Raw genomic sequence first — 18,138 nt, 5'->3', positions numbered from 1 at the left:
CGAGAGATCTCTTGTACCCACCTCTGGGATTGACAGTCTTCATTTTAAAGGCAGCTTTCCAGCAGATGTTCCAGGGAGTCTCCACCTGAAACCACAGTCTATGTGTTCATGCAGGTACAGTCCTATAGCTGAGGCCCACTACAATACAGCAAGGTCACTAATCTAGATTTTCTTTGGAGGCGATATTCTAGGCCTTTAGCTGAAGCTGAAGCCATGAGCTAGTCTCTGGATTCTTTTCTATTCTCTGCTCAGGACGGTTATAAGAACAAGAAGCTTCCTGTTCCTGTTGTCTTTCTACTAGCACCAACACGAAAACATAAAACATAAAAGCTCCCAACTCAAGTTTTGTAGAATGACTTTATGCAGATGCCAGCCAAAGAGCTGCAAACCTCTCGGCATTTGACATTCTTCTGTTCAAGAGTGCTGCCAGTCCAATTTAGCTGGTGGGCTACAGTATTCTTGGCACAAGGCCTTGTTTGTAAAGGGGGAAGGGAAGAGGGCTTCAGACAGGAAGCAGCATTAAGAGGTCTGCCTTAAGTGTGCTTACATTTGCACTTTGGCAGCCCTCAAGACACCACAAAAGCCCTCCTGCATTCCAGGAAGAATGACAACTAAATGATTCAGGTTGATGGCGCCTAAGGTCAGCTCTAATATCCCCCCAAAGGACTACAGAAGCATCACACTTGTAACCAAACGAAGACCATCACCACAAAAAGACCTAACCAGCTAAAAGGTTACTTGCTTTTACTCAGCAAAGTACACTCTATATTTAGAGTCTTTCCAAATATATGATTCCAGAAGTCAATGGTAAACAAAGCATCTTGTGGCCAAGCTTTAGCACTAAGTCAATGGCAGAGTTCCTGACAGTCCATGCAGGCTTCTAGCCCAAGTCTGAGTCCTCCATATGCCAAAGGGGAAACTTGGAGCTTTTCCTTCCAGGGCTCTTGATTTCAACCAGCAAGGAACTAATGTTGCTGAACTAAGAGGGTTTTGTATAGGGTGCACCTCGTTCATCTTTTGGGCCCATCTAAAAGAAAGCCCTAGTCCATGCAATGAACAGAAAACTTAAAAAACCTCAGGTTATTATTGACAAAGTTGTTTTAAAAACCTGTAGTGATGGTGGGGAGAAATTACTGAAAAAACAGCACACACATCTGTGTGTGTGTTTCTAATATATCTTTGTGCTCTATATCATATATTAGAACAAGATAACTAGAATTTCCCCATATCAGACAACAGTTTAGTTTTTCCCCAACTAGATGGGAACTGAAGTACCATCTTTGCACAAGGCCCCTGTCCTATGGACAATTTCATTTACCTTTAATAGCTTTCCACCTATGGACTTTTCTGTTTACATACATAATCCCCACATACCAGATTCCTTTGGGACTCTGCATTGCTGAATGCACTAGAAAGGAACTGTAATAACACCAAGACCTAAAAACTTGATCTCTCTTAAAACCCGGGAGAATTGGTTACCTTAGACATAACTCTAAATTGTTTTTGAGCCCCAGGCTTCCGTCTTTTAAAAGAGTACTAAATGGGGCTTCCCTGGTGGCGCAGTGGTTGAGTCTGCCTGCCGATCGATGCAGAGGACACGGGTTCGTGCCCCGGTCCGGGAAGATCCCACATGCCGCGGAGTGGCTGGGCCCGTGAGCCATGGCCGCTGAGCCTGCACGTCCGGAGCCTGTGCTCCGCAACGGGAGAGGCCACAACAGTGAGAGGCCCGTGTACCGCAATCAATCGATCAATCAATCAAGAGTACTAAATGAATAAATTAAGACAGGTACCTCGTTTACTGGGCACACAACAGACTTACTAAATAAGCCACCTTCAATAGCTTTCCTCTCCATTACCTTCCACTACATGAGGAAGAATTTTTAGATCAGTTTCAGAAGTTATTCATATTCATGGAACTTTAAAATTTTGCGGGGTGTGTGTGTGTCTGTACAGACTCAAGGATATTTCTAGGAAGGGGAAAAAAATTAGTGTATAAGTCAAGAGTGCTTTCTATCAGAGATCAGAGTGTTCCTATATCCAGACTTTACTTGTTTACATTACAAAAAAAAAGTGGAAAATGGTGAAAACCTCTTCACTGGATAGATACAAGTCTATATAAAACTCAATCAACATGATATTTTCACAAAGTGGGATGAATATTTAAGTTCAGTAGAATTTTAAAACTAAACTCAATCCCTTAACATCTCTTAAGGGATAGTATAGTTATTGGCTAAAAGACCAGACTGCCTGGGTTCAAATCCCAGCTCTATCAGATACTGGCTGGTTGACCTTGAGAAAGTTACTTGATCTGTACCTAGTTTCCTCATCTGTAATATGGTGGTACCCACCTCATAAGATTACTCTGAGTTTGAAATGTGATCATGTTAAAGTGCTTAGAATAGTGCCTTGCACAGAGTTATGTTAGAAGTACTGTTACAGAGGAATTGCACATCACAAATGCACTTAATCTTTAACATAAATCCAAATTTGTACCAAAATAAATTAGTTCTAGCCTCTTGCCGTACCATACATTTATAAAATGTATGTAGTTAATTTTAGAGTAAACATTCTTTGCATGACATGACTTTGTAAATTGAAGTGCATCTGGTATTCAACCAAAGAAACAGGAATCTGTTCCAAGGCTGAAGAAAAAAATTGTGAAGAGTAATTGAGAGATGGAACATTCCTAAGAATTTTCTCCAGTAGGAATGGGGGCTAGATATGAGTTTTATGCATGTGTTGAATTTAGGAATTAGAGCTCATTAACTCCCTGCGAAGTAAGATGTAACTTCCTTATAATTATCTATCAATACTTGAAATATTTCAGTTTTAAATAGGGAAAACAGGTTAAGGATAAAAATAGATTTTGAAGTAGTATCCAAATAACATTTAATGAAATAAGAGGGGAGACTATCATAGCTACTGTATATTTAATCTAAGAGACAGTCACTGGAGTACATGTCTAAAGAAACTGTTTTAGAGCTGAATATAGAAGTATCACACATTTGATATGACCAAAAAGTACCTTTAAATAAAGCATCTTTTTTTTGGGGGGGGTGGGGGCATAATTCCAGTGAGTTAACTCTCAATTGTATCAAAAGTTCCCTAAGATCATACTTACCCCCAAATTTCCCAAGTATTAACTTTTAAAGGGAAACATCAGCACTTATCCTTTCTAAAATTTGCTTAATAAATAGAACCTATAGATATTGCCATCCTACAGTCTTCCAGTAGAGGAATCAGTCTTTCAATAGAAAAGCTGTTAGCTTACTAAGCTAGTATGAATGTGTAAGAAACTCTTGGGGTTAATGAAATAGCTCTTTTAACTACTAGAAAGACTACACAGGTGGTTCAACAGAATTTACTTGTATATTTTCCATTTTCTATACTATTTGAAGGCATAGGATAGCTTTGTTATTAGCTTTCTTCAATATTGTGTTTTGTTTATCCAGTAAATGAAAATGCAGTACAAATTTTATACAACTTAGGAGATTAAAAAAAAAAAATCTCCACAAGAGAAAGCAACTCAGCAGGCCCTGGTGTTAAAACATTTTTCCAGAATAAAAAGATAGGCAATTGCATTAAAAGGCAGTTTTCAAATATTTAAATTACACCAAGGTTCCCTCCAAATATCTGCCTTGTTCAAACCAATGCAACAAGTTCTTATTTATTGTTAATAGTGGGGCATGAGTTTTTGGTAAATGTTGACAGTTTACTTTTTTTCATCATCAAAAATCTTTTAAAGTGCTATCAAGCAGCAAAATAAGTTGCATCAGCTCTCTGCTCATGGTAGAGGTGCCAATTCCTCGTGGTGGAGGTGCAAATTGTGAAATCCCAAAAGGTAGAGTTTAACAGTAAGTAGTGCATGAAGAAACAGTAACAAGTGGCCTAAATACAGAGTTGGACAGAATCAAACCAGTTATGTCTATAATTGCTCAACTGAAAATAATATAGGTACATTCAAAATAAAGTTTGAGATTATAATTGGTGTTTAGAATCAAATTTGAAGAATTTCTTGATAAAATATAAATCTGTTCTTTTGAAATTAGAAATGAAACTATCAATTGATGGAGAGCTAGAGACTTATTAACCCCTCCTACTCAGATAAGGAAATAAGTGACAAAGTCTCTTGCACTGAAGTTATGTATTTTAACAGCTTTACATGTAATATTCATATATAAAAAACTTTAAGTGCTTTTCTCCAATTTAAAAATCTAAAGAATTCAAAAATAAGGCATTCAATATTTGAAAAAAGTACAGATTTACAAAATGTGTATATTCTGTCATGAAAACTCCACACCAACGTTATACACTTGGAAAAAAATACAAACAGGATATATTACAAATTTATGTAAGCAATAACTTAGTTCACACCATGCAATAAAAAGTACATTAATCAAGATACACAAGCTTTTGTAGGTTCTAAACCGAAGGTTTTTTTTTCTGCAGAATCCTTAAAACCTGTGGCACTTAAAATTTGTTAGCCTTTCTACTGAGAGGTAAATTATACACAACAATGATGAAAAAGATTAACAGACCAGTTGTCTATTATGAATCATTCCAGCTTTGTTCAACAATGGCCGAAACTCTTTTCTCATATTCTCGTTTGTTTTCCTGATAAAGCTGTGCTGCCTGGCTATTGGCTGGACTATTTGGATTTGGTTCATCCAGCAGAGACTAGAAGGAAAGACAGAGATAAAACATATTTGTGGAGTTATTCTTTATATTAACATGGGTCCGATATGGAGCACAGAAGTTGTATAAAACAGAAATTATTCTATGAAGAAAGACAGAAATTAGTACGTCTTACATATTTTTAGATCTAAGTACTTTCAGAAATGGTTTGATAAATACAGTAAGAAGTTTCCTGCTGCTAGAAAACTTAAGCTTTCAAAACAGATAGTTCTTAATTGCCTTAAGATCTCTAATCTCAAAGAAATTGGAAAAGAACAGTATTCTTCAGCATACTGAGACATTAACCAGGAAATAAACAACTTGATTTGGTTAATACACAATATCTATAAAATAGCTTAGCAACTAACATTTTCCAAAGTTAAACTCTATTACTGAGGTAAGTTTGCAAATTTCTGACAGTAAGTTGGGTGGTGTACCTTGTTTCCTTTAATCAACAAAACATATGCACCTAGCAGCAAGGGAATGAAACAGGAAAGCCGAAAACACTTTATAAGATGACCTGAATTAAAGCAGAAGTGTGACAGAAAAAACTTTAAAAAGGTCATAAACCAAAAACGTTACTTCTGCTCCTCTCAAATCCATATAACTAAAACATCACTCACCCCCCACCCCTCCCCCAAACTGTCATTCAAGGTCAACTCTGAAATACTCTGCCACAGTACTTTGGCAAATAGTTATTTACTTTCGTTTAAAATAGAATTTCTTGGATGGGGCAACATACTCAATGCTTCTCTGCACTTCTGCAGTTCCTTGAGGTCCCTATGTTTTTTTCTAAACAATCATCTTTATCTCTCCCCAAGAAGGCTCTTCTTTTTGGGCACGAATAATACTTGACCCGTGAGGGAATTCCCTGGTGGTCCAGTGGTTAGGACGCTGCACCTTCACTGCAGGGGGCATGGGTTCAATCCCTGGTCAGGGAACTAAGATTCCACAAGCCTTGTGGTGTGGCAAAAAAAAAAAAAACCCAAACGAAACAAAACAAACACCTGACCTGTGAGAACACTTTATACTTAAATTTGATCAGAACGATTGTGTATTTGATCCAATGTGGTCACGAATGAAAAAGCAGATTGGTTGTATAAAAATCATGAGGGTTTTGTCCAAGCTCTGCCACTGGTTACCTTAGTGTTGGGAAGGTTAGTTTGCTCACTTGGCCTTTAAATTGATTCTAAAAGAGCCAATTATATCCCATAGAATCTTGAAAAGTTAAGATGCATCCTAACACATGCTTACCTGAATTGATGTTAAGATAGAAGATACATCGTATGTTGGACTCCATCTATTCTGAAGGATATCTAAACATATGCTACCATCAGCATACACTGCAAAGACAACACTAAAATTGGTTATATATTAACTTTGTCATTTCTAACAATTAAAGAGAAATTTTTACCACAAACCGAATGCTTGGCTCAGTCAGAAATCTTGAACATTAGTCAATAACTAAAACTTTTTGTCTCACAGGAAAATCAGTCTCAAACTAAGGACTCTTTACGCGCCTTTTGATCAGAAGGCTGAGTGAGAGTTAAATTTTTTCATCACATACCATATAGCAAATCTGTTTAAATTCCACATTTCCAAATATTCCTAAATAAAATTCTTGGGGGGATAAAAAAGCTGAATTTTTGACATAGCAATTCTACTCTAAAAGTAATGATCATGGACATGCAAAGTTTTATTTACAGGATGTTCACTATAATACTCTTCATAGAAGTGACAAACTGGAAACTACCTTTGGTCCACAGTGAGGGTACTGGCTAAATAATGGTACATTATTAACGGGACATACCAATACTGCCGCCAGAAATGATATACATCTACCATATGTTAATTAAGGTAGAATGACACCCCCAATATATTACATTAATAAGTTTCCAATTACTTATTTAGGATAATTCCATTTTTTATAAAGAATTATTTATAAATATTTTCATCTGAAGTATATGCAGTCACAAAAACATTTGTAAGACTAAATGCCAAAATGTAAATATCTGTAAATAGTAGGATTATGAAGGGTATTATCTTCTTTACCTTTCCTTGTACTTTATGATTTGTTTTTCCAATAAGTATGCATTCCTTTCATAATAAAAATAAAAATCAAGTGATTACCGTTTTAAAAGTCTAACATTTGAGAGGCTTTTCCCCCCTCCTGAACTGATTATTTGAGAATACAATGAACATAAATTTTTATCCAGAACTTGCCAGATTATTTATCTCTACAATAAATTTCCAGAAGCAGAATCGCTGTGTTGACAAAGGATAAATGCATTTAAATGTTATAGATACTGCCAAACTGTGGAATGCAGAACAAGCCAGACCACTCTGCATCAAACAGGAATAAGTGAGGCCTTTTTGGGGAGAGGAGGCAAATTACACTTAAGTACTGTCATTCCTCAGGGCTCTATCCTCGGTCCTCTTCCTTCTTACCCTTTACACACCCTCTGGGCAATTTTATTCATGGCCTCAATTATTACTATCTATGTGCTAGGTACTTCCAACTGTTAGCATTAGACCAGATTTAACTCTCAGCTTTAAAGCAGCATAGTCAACCGCTTACTGTGTATCCCATAGGAACATCAAACTTAGCAAGTTCAAAGCAAAAATCATCACCTCTGTAAAACCCATAAAACTGTAAAATGATTTTAAAGTTTTGAACTAGTAACTATGTTTGAGAAGTAATCCAAAAGTAAACTAGAAACTGAACATCCATCAACTGATGAATGAACAAAATGTAGTCTATCTATACAATGGATTATCATTCAGCAATAAAAGGAAATGAAGTACAGGTATGTGTTACAACATAGATGAACCTGAAAACTGTGTCAGCTGAAAGCAATCCATCACAAAGGCCCACATATATTAAATGATTCCATTTATATGAAATGTCCGGAATAAGCAAACCTGTAGAGTGAAAATACATCAGTGGTTGCCTATGGCTGGGAGGCGGGGGGGATGGGGATGGGGATGGGGAGTGACTGCTAATAGGCATGGGATTTTTGGGGGAGGGTGATAAAAATGTTCTAAAATTGATAATGGTGATGGTTGCACAACTCAGTGAAGATACTAAAAACCACTGAATTGTACAACTTAAATGGGTAAGTAGCACAGTATGTGAATCTTTTAATAAAGATGTTTAAAAAAAAGCAAACTAGTAAGTTAACTAAATAAGGTACTGATAGTGGAAAAAAGGGAAACCATGTTATTAATATGAAGGGATAAAAATCAAATACGCTGTTTCCTTATAAATTTGTTAAGGCTGAAAATCTTAAACCTATACACATATACTCCTTGCACATTCCACAGTCTTTTCTACCTTGATTTACAGAGCTCCCTTACTACAGTTTGGGTCGATTCACTAACAAGTCTAAGCTAGTAAAGCTACAGTAGAATAAATGATAATAAGTGACTTGAAAATTTCCTCAGAACAGAAACAGAAAATAAAATTAAAGCTGCCTTGCCTCTGGGTGGGGGAAGACCTTGAAAGAAAAAGCAACTTCACAGCAATAAAGCACAAAGGCTAAATCTATGATTTAATCTATTATTGGGAAGTCACCTTGATTCCAGACACACAAACACACCTCTCTCCTATGAGTAGGGAGATCCCTATCTGCCTGCAGTTTTCTCACGTAGTCTGTAGTTCTAGACTAGATGCACAATCAAGAGGACCTCTGAAAATGTGCCTCCTGAAAGTAAGTTAACTGATGGAAAACCACATTTAAATGTGCAAAGGATATAAAAGGGAAAGAGAACTTAAATATTCTGGAAAATAAGTCTTTCATACAGTAATTTATAATCCAGGAATACAAATTTATTAGAAATAAAGAGCAATAAGTCAGGAAGAGCAAATTTAATTACAAAAGTCACTTAGCAATCATTTATGGAAAATAGTAATAAACTGCTAAAAGTAAAAATAGTAACAAGGGAGGAAAACTGTATTTTAAAAAAACCCTTAAAAACATACAAACCTTTGACCTAGTAATCCTACTTCTAAAAACTTATTCATGGGTATTTGAGAAGATTTATTTTCAAGAAAAATGTGCTGTTTAAAACTGTAAACAATTAAAAATCACCAACTGGACAATGATTAAATAAATAATGATAAACTCATATAACAGAACATTTTGCAGCCATTAAGAATGATATAGGGAATTCCCTGGTGGTCCAGTGGTTAGGACTCCGTGCTCTCCCTGCCGGGGGCCCGGGTTCGATCCCTCGTCGGGGAACTAAGACCCCAAAGCCGCGTGGCGCGGCCAAAGGAGGAGAAAAAAAAAAGATACAAAAGAATGTTTAATAAGTGAAAATGTTCATGTTATATATAAATTACTTAACCTTACATACAACATGATCTTAATTTTGTACATTTACCTGCAAGCTAAATTTTAAGCTATAAATCCTTAGTATCTTTCACATTTTGATAAATAAATAGATATTACTTTAAAATCAGAAGTTATTAAAACAAAACTTTATCTCAAATCTGGAACCTTGATTAAGATTCCAGACTACAAAAGTATGGTTAATATTGACATAGAAGCAACATCTAGAAGTGGGCCCTAATAACGAGAAGTATGGGCAAGACCTAAAAGGATGAAACAACTCTTTTTTCCTCCTATCATTTGCAAAGGCTAATAAATTGCTACTTACCATTTGGATGAAACATTTTGGATAAAAACCTAACAGTTGGCGGTTTATTTGGATATTCTTCAGAAAATTCTATTACTAGTTTAAAAGTACCTAGATAGAAACAAACCAAAATAATTACAGTAAAGACAAGCATAACTTTTCTCTCTCTTCATCAATGAACTCCCAAGCCCATGCTGGCTTTTGCACGACCATACAAAAATTAATGTCAATTTTGGTTTAGCGCATAAAACATACTAAATATACTATTTATGTACTGATAACATACAGCATTGGCAAGCACTTGGGGGGTACAGCACTTACATGTGCTACTGGTGGGAACATTAACTGTCATATTGTTGGAAAGCAATTTTGCCCTAGCTACCAAAATTTTAAATGAACATTTGAGGAACTACAAATAATTTATTGTAACTTAGAAGGGGCTGCCAAATGATTTTGAGATGGGCTCACCACCACATGACAAAGGACTCAGATTGGAGGCATGGCCACTAATGTGAAAAGTCTGCTCTGTCCCTATCACTTAAGTATGCCAAGAATCAGTTAAGCATTAGTGTAACTGCCTACTGTTGGTTATAGACCAATACAGTACATTTTGGTCAGTCTAAATCATTATCTTATGGTCAAAAGAGACAGGCATTTTAAAAAAATTATGCATTTATAATAAAGTCTATCTGTTCAGAGTGTACAAAGAAGAGCTCTTAACTCAAATTCCAAATCTATTTAGCAGAAACAACCACTGTTAATAGTTTCGTGTTTGTCTTTCTAGCCTCCTTTTGCATTTATTCACTATCCAGAGTCCTTTTATTTTGAGGAAATCTACCTGAAGGTTGGATACGTGCTCCAACCACAACACCTTGGGCATAGTAAGTTGAGGCTTATTCCTAATGAAGTCAATAAAAGTTTAAAACCATTCCAGATGTCTCCACAAGCTTCTTTCCTTATTTCATCAATGCAGTTTAAAAAAAACAAAACAAAAACCCTTTCTCACCCTAAATTCTAAACTCATGACTCCAGTATCAGAGGCATGTGTTCAGTAAAATATTTAATATTTTATTTTCATTAGTCATATATTCAGTATGTAACCTCTACCTCTTTACATTTTTTGTTTGGAAATTTGGGATTAGGGAGGCCAAAGATACCAACAAAATCAAAGATGATATTTAATTCACATTTTGATATATTAATAGAGATTCTATGAAATGTACAGTTCATTAGCAAAGATAGCCTTATACCTAATTCTATAGTTTTACAGTTTTAATTTTAATTATAAAAATGAACAACATAAACACTTCAGACAAACACAAATATGAAACAGCTTTTTTTAACCTTTTTAAATTCACATTATGGGATCTCAGGACCCCTTTATACTCTTACTCCCAACCACGCCAAGTTTCCAAAGTGAAGTCACTGAATGTGAAGTTGGGAAGAGATACATGCAACAGCATACCATTTTATGGTATTTCCACCAAAAATTGAAAATAATTTTAAAATATGGGCTCTTTAATAACCAACTTGCAAAAATTCCCCAAAATATTTAAACAATCTATTCTCATAATCAGTATAAGCTGCCTCCAGCACATCACAGGCTCTATCTATATTTACTATATTAGAAACTATAACTCAAGGAAAACTTAACATATTTATTAACAACTGTATACACATTAACCTAAGTAACATTTAATGAAAATAACTATATTTCCCCCAACCAAGTTAGTGAGAAGTGTAACATTGTTTTACATATTGGCAAATCTCTTAAATGATTAGCTTAATAGAAGACAGCTGCATTCTCTTAGCTGCTTCTGCGTTCAATCTGTTGCAACGTGCTGTTTTGGTTGAGGTACATGAAGAAAATCAGGCCTCACACAAATATGTAAATGAAAAAGGAAAAGACTATTTTCATAGCCTTTTCAGATAATTGTAGATATTCTTTGATATTACACCGAAGAAATGGTACGTTTTTAAAGGTTAGCTGCAATGTAGAATCTGAAACCACATAAACTTTCTGCGTCAGTTACATTAACAACTGTTGCATACTGCATATATCTTTTATCCATCCATAATTTTCTAATACATTGGCCATTTGGAAAATATTGGTTCACTGAGTTATCCAAATCTTCTAAATGTAGCCATATTTCATTACATATACACTCCATCAAAAAAAAAAATCACAACAGGTAATACCACCTACTGATCTCATGAGAGAAGTCTTAAAAGTATTGGGAAGCCGTCATTTTATCAGCAGCTACAAATACTGTCAGTCACTTTGCTTGACCTAACAGCTTATTTTGGTAACTTTTAAGAATATGTCAACCAAATACATACTCGAGTCTAAATAACCGGAGTTTGTCTGTCAGTCATTCCTTCAAGTAAAAAATGTTCCACGAGAAAAGCAGTAATTGAAGTTGCAGCTCAAACGACTGCAGAACTGCTTTCCCTCTAGACGACCATCATAGTTTGGTATGCAAGAGAAGTGTTTCATGCATACTTCCAACTTCATCACGCAGAATGTTAAAAAGATGCATACTCAACAGCCAGAATTTAGTAATATTAATAAATTCCGACTTTTTCATGAAGACATTTTAAACTGAAACTGGCATCTTTTAAAATGCAAAAAATACAATGACCCCCAGCAGTTTGGTGCCACTGTCTTGTTTTAACCACTTGTTTTAACCACTATCAGTTTTAACTGATTTAAAACTACGAGTTTTAACCACTATCGCTCTTGTACCATCAGAGCTAATGTTAATACAATGAAAAAGGCAAATGTCTCACTACTGGTATGAAGACAGTTTTGATCCCATGGAACCCCTGAAAGGGTCACAGGGAACTTAAGGGGTTTATGGACCACCCTTAAGAATCCTCTGGCATAAAGTAAAAAGCTGAACTCCTTGAGTACCTCCCTTCAACTCCTTAACCCCCATTTAGAGGTAACCACTGGTAACAGTATGGTATATAATCCCCTTTAACCACACACACTTGCATGCATTTATTTAGTAAAAATGTGGTATTACAACATACATTCTGCAACTTTTTTGTCTCCTCAGATATATGTCCAGATCTACCTTATTCTTTAATAGGTACATAATATTCTAGAGTCTAGATATATCATAATTTGCTTAACCACTTCTCCTATTGAACATTCAGGTTATCTCCTTAAAAATACTTCTGCAATCATTATTTGTACAAATATCCTTGATGGGTTAATTCTGAAGCCACTGTGATAACTAAGACAAACCTGTTTAACAATTTTTTAAAATCCATGCTATAATTAGGGAAACTAAGTATCTGGTTAAAATCAATTTGAGAAGTTCAACTATAAAAACATGTTAGAAGGAGTTTTCCATTTTCCTGGCTCTTGGTGAAAATACTGAATTTAAGACGCAAAAGGTCCTGCAGAATGGTAACTATTTACGGGTGTCAAATGCTAGCTGTTACGTGAAGCTACTGGCCGCTGTGTATGATTAAGCACAATTTCAGCTCAGCACCTGATCAATATACATAAAGTTAAAAAAGCATGATTACCCTTCTGATGTTTACCTCAGGGACACTTTTAGCATGATACAAAGCCATTTAAACTATTCTCAACATAGACCCCACCATCTAATCTAGGCTTAGAGTTCTACAGCCAATATCAAAGTAACAGGGAACTAGTAATGAAGGTGATCAAGCTGATTTGAGAAGACAGTCCTTTGTAAACTATAAATTCTCAGTAGCATTATTTAGTTACAATTTGACCTATTAACAATAGAAACTAGTTAACTAGATAGGTTGGTGTTACAATTCCCTACTTAAAAGAAGCCTCTTAATAGAAAACATTGAGAATGACTTACCATCTTCAAAGGGTGTCCCTTCTGGTCTGAAAACAAGAAGATTTCTGATTAAAAGAAGTTTTTCATTCTGCTTTTTCCTGATTTTCACAAGTGGAAAGAATAAACTCAGAGAAAGAGGGGCTCATTCTGGTAATTTGTGGAGTATTTAAGTTATTATTAATTTAGTATCACCATAGCCCTGGATTTTTACTGATGTAGACATAAAGGGTAACTTTAATTTTCAAAGTTTTCCTTTTAGGGTGGCTTTTCAAAAAAACAAAACAAAAAAAACTTGTCATAATTTTAGCACAAAAAGAATTCAGTTCATAAATACCAACGCTTTTGTAAATATCTGTATTCTTAAGAGGAAAAGTCTTACTTTCAATGTAAGATGGAAATCAATACCCTTTAGTTTAAGATAATTATGACACCATGGACTTCCCTGGTGACGCAGTGGTTAAGAATCCGCCTGCCAATGCAGGGAACAAATGTTCGAGCCCTGGTCCAGGAAGATCCCAACATGCCGCAGAGCAACTAAGCCTGCGCACCTAGAGCATGTGCTCTGCAACAAGAGAAGCCTCTGCAATGAGAAGCCTGGGCACTGCAACGAGTAGCCCCCACTCGCTGCAACTAGAGAAAGCCCATGCGCAGCAATGCAACCAAAAATAAATAAATAAATTTATATTAAAAAAAGAATGGCTTCCCTGGTGGCGCAGTGGTTGGGAGTCCGCCTGCCGATGCGGAGGACGCTGGTTTGTGGCCCGGTCCGGGAGGATCCCGCGTGCCGTGGAGCGGCTGGGCCCGTGAGCCGTGGCCGCTGGGCCTGCGCGTCTGGAGCCTGTGCTCCGCAGCAGGAGAGGCCACAGCGGTGAGAGGCCCGCGTACCGCAAAAAAAAAAAAAGATAATTATGACACCAAAGTGTCCTGCTTTTCAAAAGAGCAATAGCTCTTGTTCAAATCGACTGGATTTATCTGATGTCACCAAGAAAGCCAGTTTCTTTTGCCCAAATCTTTTTCTTGCTACCACATTCCAATTTCATCTTTCCTAAGCAGCAACATGAAGTTTAATTACCACTTGCAAGGCACATTCAGGATCTCAAAGAAGCATGCTAACAGCCTGAATTAGAAGTGTAAACTACCCTCATTTTTCCACTAGTCTTTAACGTAGACTCTCATAACTGATTCAAGAGCAATTCAGAATTCTGTTTACAAAAAGTATTCCTTTAAAGTTTTAGTACAAAACCCTAGTTTAAAAAGAGTGAAAGAAAATAAAATCCAGTTCTAGAAAACTAAAGAAAAACCATATGGAAAATTTAAATTAAAAAGCATATATAAAATATATACTCTCTGTAAAAGGTAAGAATGCATCTCAAAAGGCTCCATTCAGTTATTTCACACTGAGGTGTGAAACATTTTTCATTTAAATCCTTACCATGGTGGAAGTTCTAGTATTTTTGGTTCCTAGCCTTTTTACAGTTCTAGTAGCATGCAAGCATAAAAATTTGCTTGGCACATTTTCCACAAAATAATTTATCTTTCTCCTTTAGTCTCAAATGACATTTTTATCAAGTAAAGCCCAAAGTGATCATAAAATCATAAATTTTATGTAACTGCCGAAACTCTTCTCAGAATTCTTTTTTACCTTGCAGTTTTTGTAAGATCCCTGATCCCTCAGCTTCCTTTCCTACTTGTTATACATTCACTTTTCTTAAAAGAATCACCACACCTACCATTTGTCATTTCTTTCAACTCACCCAAATATAACTGCATTCCACTGCATGATGTTGTTTTCAGATGGTGCGCCACTGACACCCACAGGTGGGTCCTCTTGCAATCTAGAAATCCAGAGTAGAAATTTTAAGAGTTGAACATTAAGGCCACTAAGAACGCCAAACAGAACACCTATGGACTGTACACCATCTACTTTGAGAAACAAAGTAAATCAATTTCCTTGTTCTTGTGCTGGGCTGGAATAAACCATGACTTAAAAGCGCCTTGGAGTCATCCCTCTTCAAATATCACCAAAGTTAAGATATCTGTTCAAGAACTGCCTTCAACAGTAACAACAAAGTAAAAACCTCAAATGAAAAAACGATTTTACTGTTGTGAACATGCAAAGACTTCGTGAGTCCTAACCACAGCTACTTGTGCAACATGGCCACCAAATATTCCTCCCCCCAAAACCAAAACAAAAAAAACCCCACCTCAGTGTAAACACTAAATGACTGAAAACACACGTATATCCAATTTAATTAGGAAACTAGTTTTAGGCAGTAGAGTTACTTTATCCCATTTGCTTCAATTGGCAATAAGTTTTAAAGTAATCAAAGCTTTGGTTAGGTTTTCCCCTCAGTCCCTATTTTAAAAGCTCTGAACCAACACTAAATCTATCTCTCAGATCATGCAACTCAATACAAAGCTACCTTCCAACATTTGTCATAATCAAATTCTTGCAACCGAAGACCCTTGGAAAACTACCAAAGATGCCAAGTATACAACTCAGAATTAAGCAGAGAATTACAGTAAGAAACCAGGGTAACAATGGCCACGAACTGGGAAGTTTTAATATTTGAATTTCACTCATGGGAGCTAATCTGAAATCTACTGGTTTCAAGCTGTAGAAAGTGAGTTCTGCACCAAAATGAGCATCTCCTTTTAAAGACTGTCATCTCAGTAAAAAATAAATGCTACATTATATATATATATATATATATACAGACTGCCATGTGGTATGATACTTGATATTAGTCACCCCCCAGAATGGCTCTTTTTAGTCAACCTCAAGCAGAATAGGCCACAACGAACAGAAGCGTTAGAGGATATGCTGCTTGAAGCCCGCCCACCAAGGATAAAGGCTAAGTTACGAATACACTCAATGATAAACTGGCCAAAGCCCCAAACAATGGCTTCCAAGTGCCTCATTTAAGAGTTTATAATGAAGTTGAGAGATTACTTCCTGGGCCGCCGTTCTAAGTTTTTACACTAGGTATTTTGCCTCAAGCAGGGCGGGTCTCCCTAGAAAAACACTTAAAAATGCGCAGAGGTGCGTAGCGCTAAGTTTTCTCGGTCATTTTTCTCCCCGTACCTCCAAGCATTCAATCAACGGGAAACAACTGTAAAAAAGTCACTTCCTCCTCACTAACCCCAACACCTCCTAACAAAACCCTACTTTACAAAAGGAGGCCCAGGGAGTATCAGGTTAGCGCCAGTCTCCACGGCGGCATTTCCCCAGGCTTTGGAGGCTATAGATAGGGCTTTTATACACCAAGCGACAGAGCTGAGTTCCAGAAAGCACTGGCAGCTGGGGTTGCCAGCCCGAGTCCCAGCCCTCTAAGCCAGTTCTCAAGGTCCTTTCAGGAGTGCGGGGAGAGAGTCGGGTTTCGGAGGATCGGTTAACCCCCGGCCCCAGAGCATCAGACCCCACCCTCACTGCAGAAAGAATGGGGAGGGAGGGAGGGTTTGGCCCCAACCCTGGCCCTCGAAGGAGACCGCAAGGCCATCGAACAAAGCTAACTGGTGCATCTAGCGAGGGGAAAGGCTTCTGCAAGGGCCTGCTTTTAAGGCAGAGAGAGGAGGTACCGCAAGGTGCAGGGGCGGGGGATGAGGTTTGAACGCTAGGGCGAGACACCGGGCAACTGGGACAAGTGGGCAGCAGGGAATCCTAGGACAGCCCATGGCCATCTTTTTACTTTTTGAGGGGGAAGGGGTAGCGAGAAGGTATCGAAATTTCTTACGTCGGACGAATGAACAGGCAAGGACAAGAGTGCTAACAGGGGCTAGGACTGGGCTTCCATCCGTCCCGCTGGGCCCACAGCGGCCCTCTTAGGGTCATGAGAGGAAGGTTCCCGGATCCCCGCCCTGCAGCCCCGTAGCTTTGGGGAGGAGCCGTCATCCAGACGAAGATGAAGGCCCTTACCGCTTGAAATCCCGCATAAGTCTCCTCCGGGCCGGGGTCGACATGCTCCCCAGCTGCCCCACGGTCAGTCTGAAAAAAAAGAGTCCCGCGCAGCCCCCCCACCCCCCGGCGCGGCGGTCGAATCACTGTGGGTCACTGCCTCAGCCGAGGTTGCACAAACAACCCTGCAATGACGTCTCCCTCCGCCGCCTCCAGATCCCTCCGCCCTCCGCCAGTACCATGGAGTGAGGGATGGGGAGAAGGGGACGGGACGTAGGAGAGCTCGTTATGGGAGCCCTTTAGCAAGGATGCTATCCATTTTGGCTTCCTGAACGAATCGACCAATTACTGTTCTCTGTGCTCAGGCTGGAGATTGTGATTAAGAAATACCGAAACCGAAACACCAACCAGTTTCCCCCTCTTTTACTAGTTTAGGCTCAACCGGGTGGGGAGAGAGGGACGCATCCGGGGCCAGAGATATCAGGGAAAGGAGGTAGGATGACGTAAGATCACGTGACTGCCGGCGGTGTTGTCAACAATCCACGCCTGAGGGGGAGGGGACGAAGTATCTAGAACCACGTGTCCCTATGACGCGATTAGAACGGATCACGTGAGAGCGTCGCCTGGGTCCGAGTTTCTGCCAGGTCTTTGAACCGGGTAGTTAAATTTACGGGGCTGAGGGCGGGTATACACCTTTATTAGTTTTCCGTCCAGTTTGTCCAATGAACGGCAATTGATGAGGTGGTGTCGGAAGCAAAAGTTTGTTTTGCTTCTTAAATCTTTAAAATAGAGCCAAAAATAATTTGGACTTAAAATGCCCCCTAGTTGGCTCAATGGCTTATCAAATCTGGTATGTGGGGAACACTGAAGGGACCTCCGTTTTCCCCAGCTCAATGCTGAGGCCCATACTAAGTAAAATCCCCTGAAATGCTTCCTTAGGGCCACCAAAAATCCTGCATGTGCATTGCAGTGGGTTTCCAGGGTTGGAAATTCTGGGCAGAGATAAAAGAACGCGTTTATAGATTATCTAATATTTGTTTACAATCCCCATAGAATTACGGAATTGTTTTTCCTTTATGGGTCTCCTCTTATTTGAGGTTT

General features: G+C 38.0%; 1 protein-coding gene across 2 annotated transcripts; it reads right to left on the bottom strand.

Moving 5' to 3' along the window:
* Positions 1–4,129: 4,129 nt before the first annotated feature.
* Positions 4,130–17,216, bottom strand: UBE2B (ubiquitin conjugating enzyme E2 B). Of its 2 annotated transcripts, XM_022588824.2 has the most exons (6): positions 17,059–17,211; positions 14,897–14,977; positions 13,164–13,189; positions 9,337–9,426; positions 5,929–6,017; positions 4,130–4,677 (listed from the first exon to the last, which is right to left on the bottom strand). In XM_022588824.2, the coding sequence occupies exons 1-6, from the start codon at positions 17,100–17,102 to the stop codon at positions 4,549–4,551; spliced, it is 459 nt and encodes a 152-aa protein (XP_022444532.1). In that variant the 5' UTR covers positions 17,103–17,211; the 3' UTR covers positions 4,130–4,548. The 2 variants fall into 2 exon arrangements, with proteins under 2 accessions (XP_022444532.1, XP_022444533.1); XM_022588825.2 differs by lacking the exon at positions 9,337–9,426 and having other exon boundaries at positions 17,059–17,216.
* Between the last annotated feature and the right edge of the window lie 922 nt (positions 17,217–18,138).

This window comes from Delphinapterus leucas, chromosome 3 (assembly GCF_059928025.1).
Source record: "Delphinapterus leucas isolate spDelLeu-1000000601 "Yukka" chromosome 3, BTC_Dleu_Yukka2, whole genome shotgun sequence".
In the NCBI taxonomy this organism is placed as follows: Eukaryota; Metazoa; Chordata; class Mammalia; order Artiodactyla; family Monodontidae; genus Delphinapterus; species Delphinapterus leucas.
The sequence above is the reverse complement of the archived record's forward strand: the minus strand, read 5'-3'. Positions and strand labels throughout refer to the sequence as shown.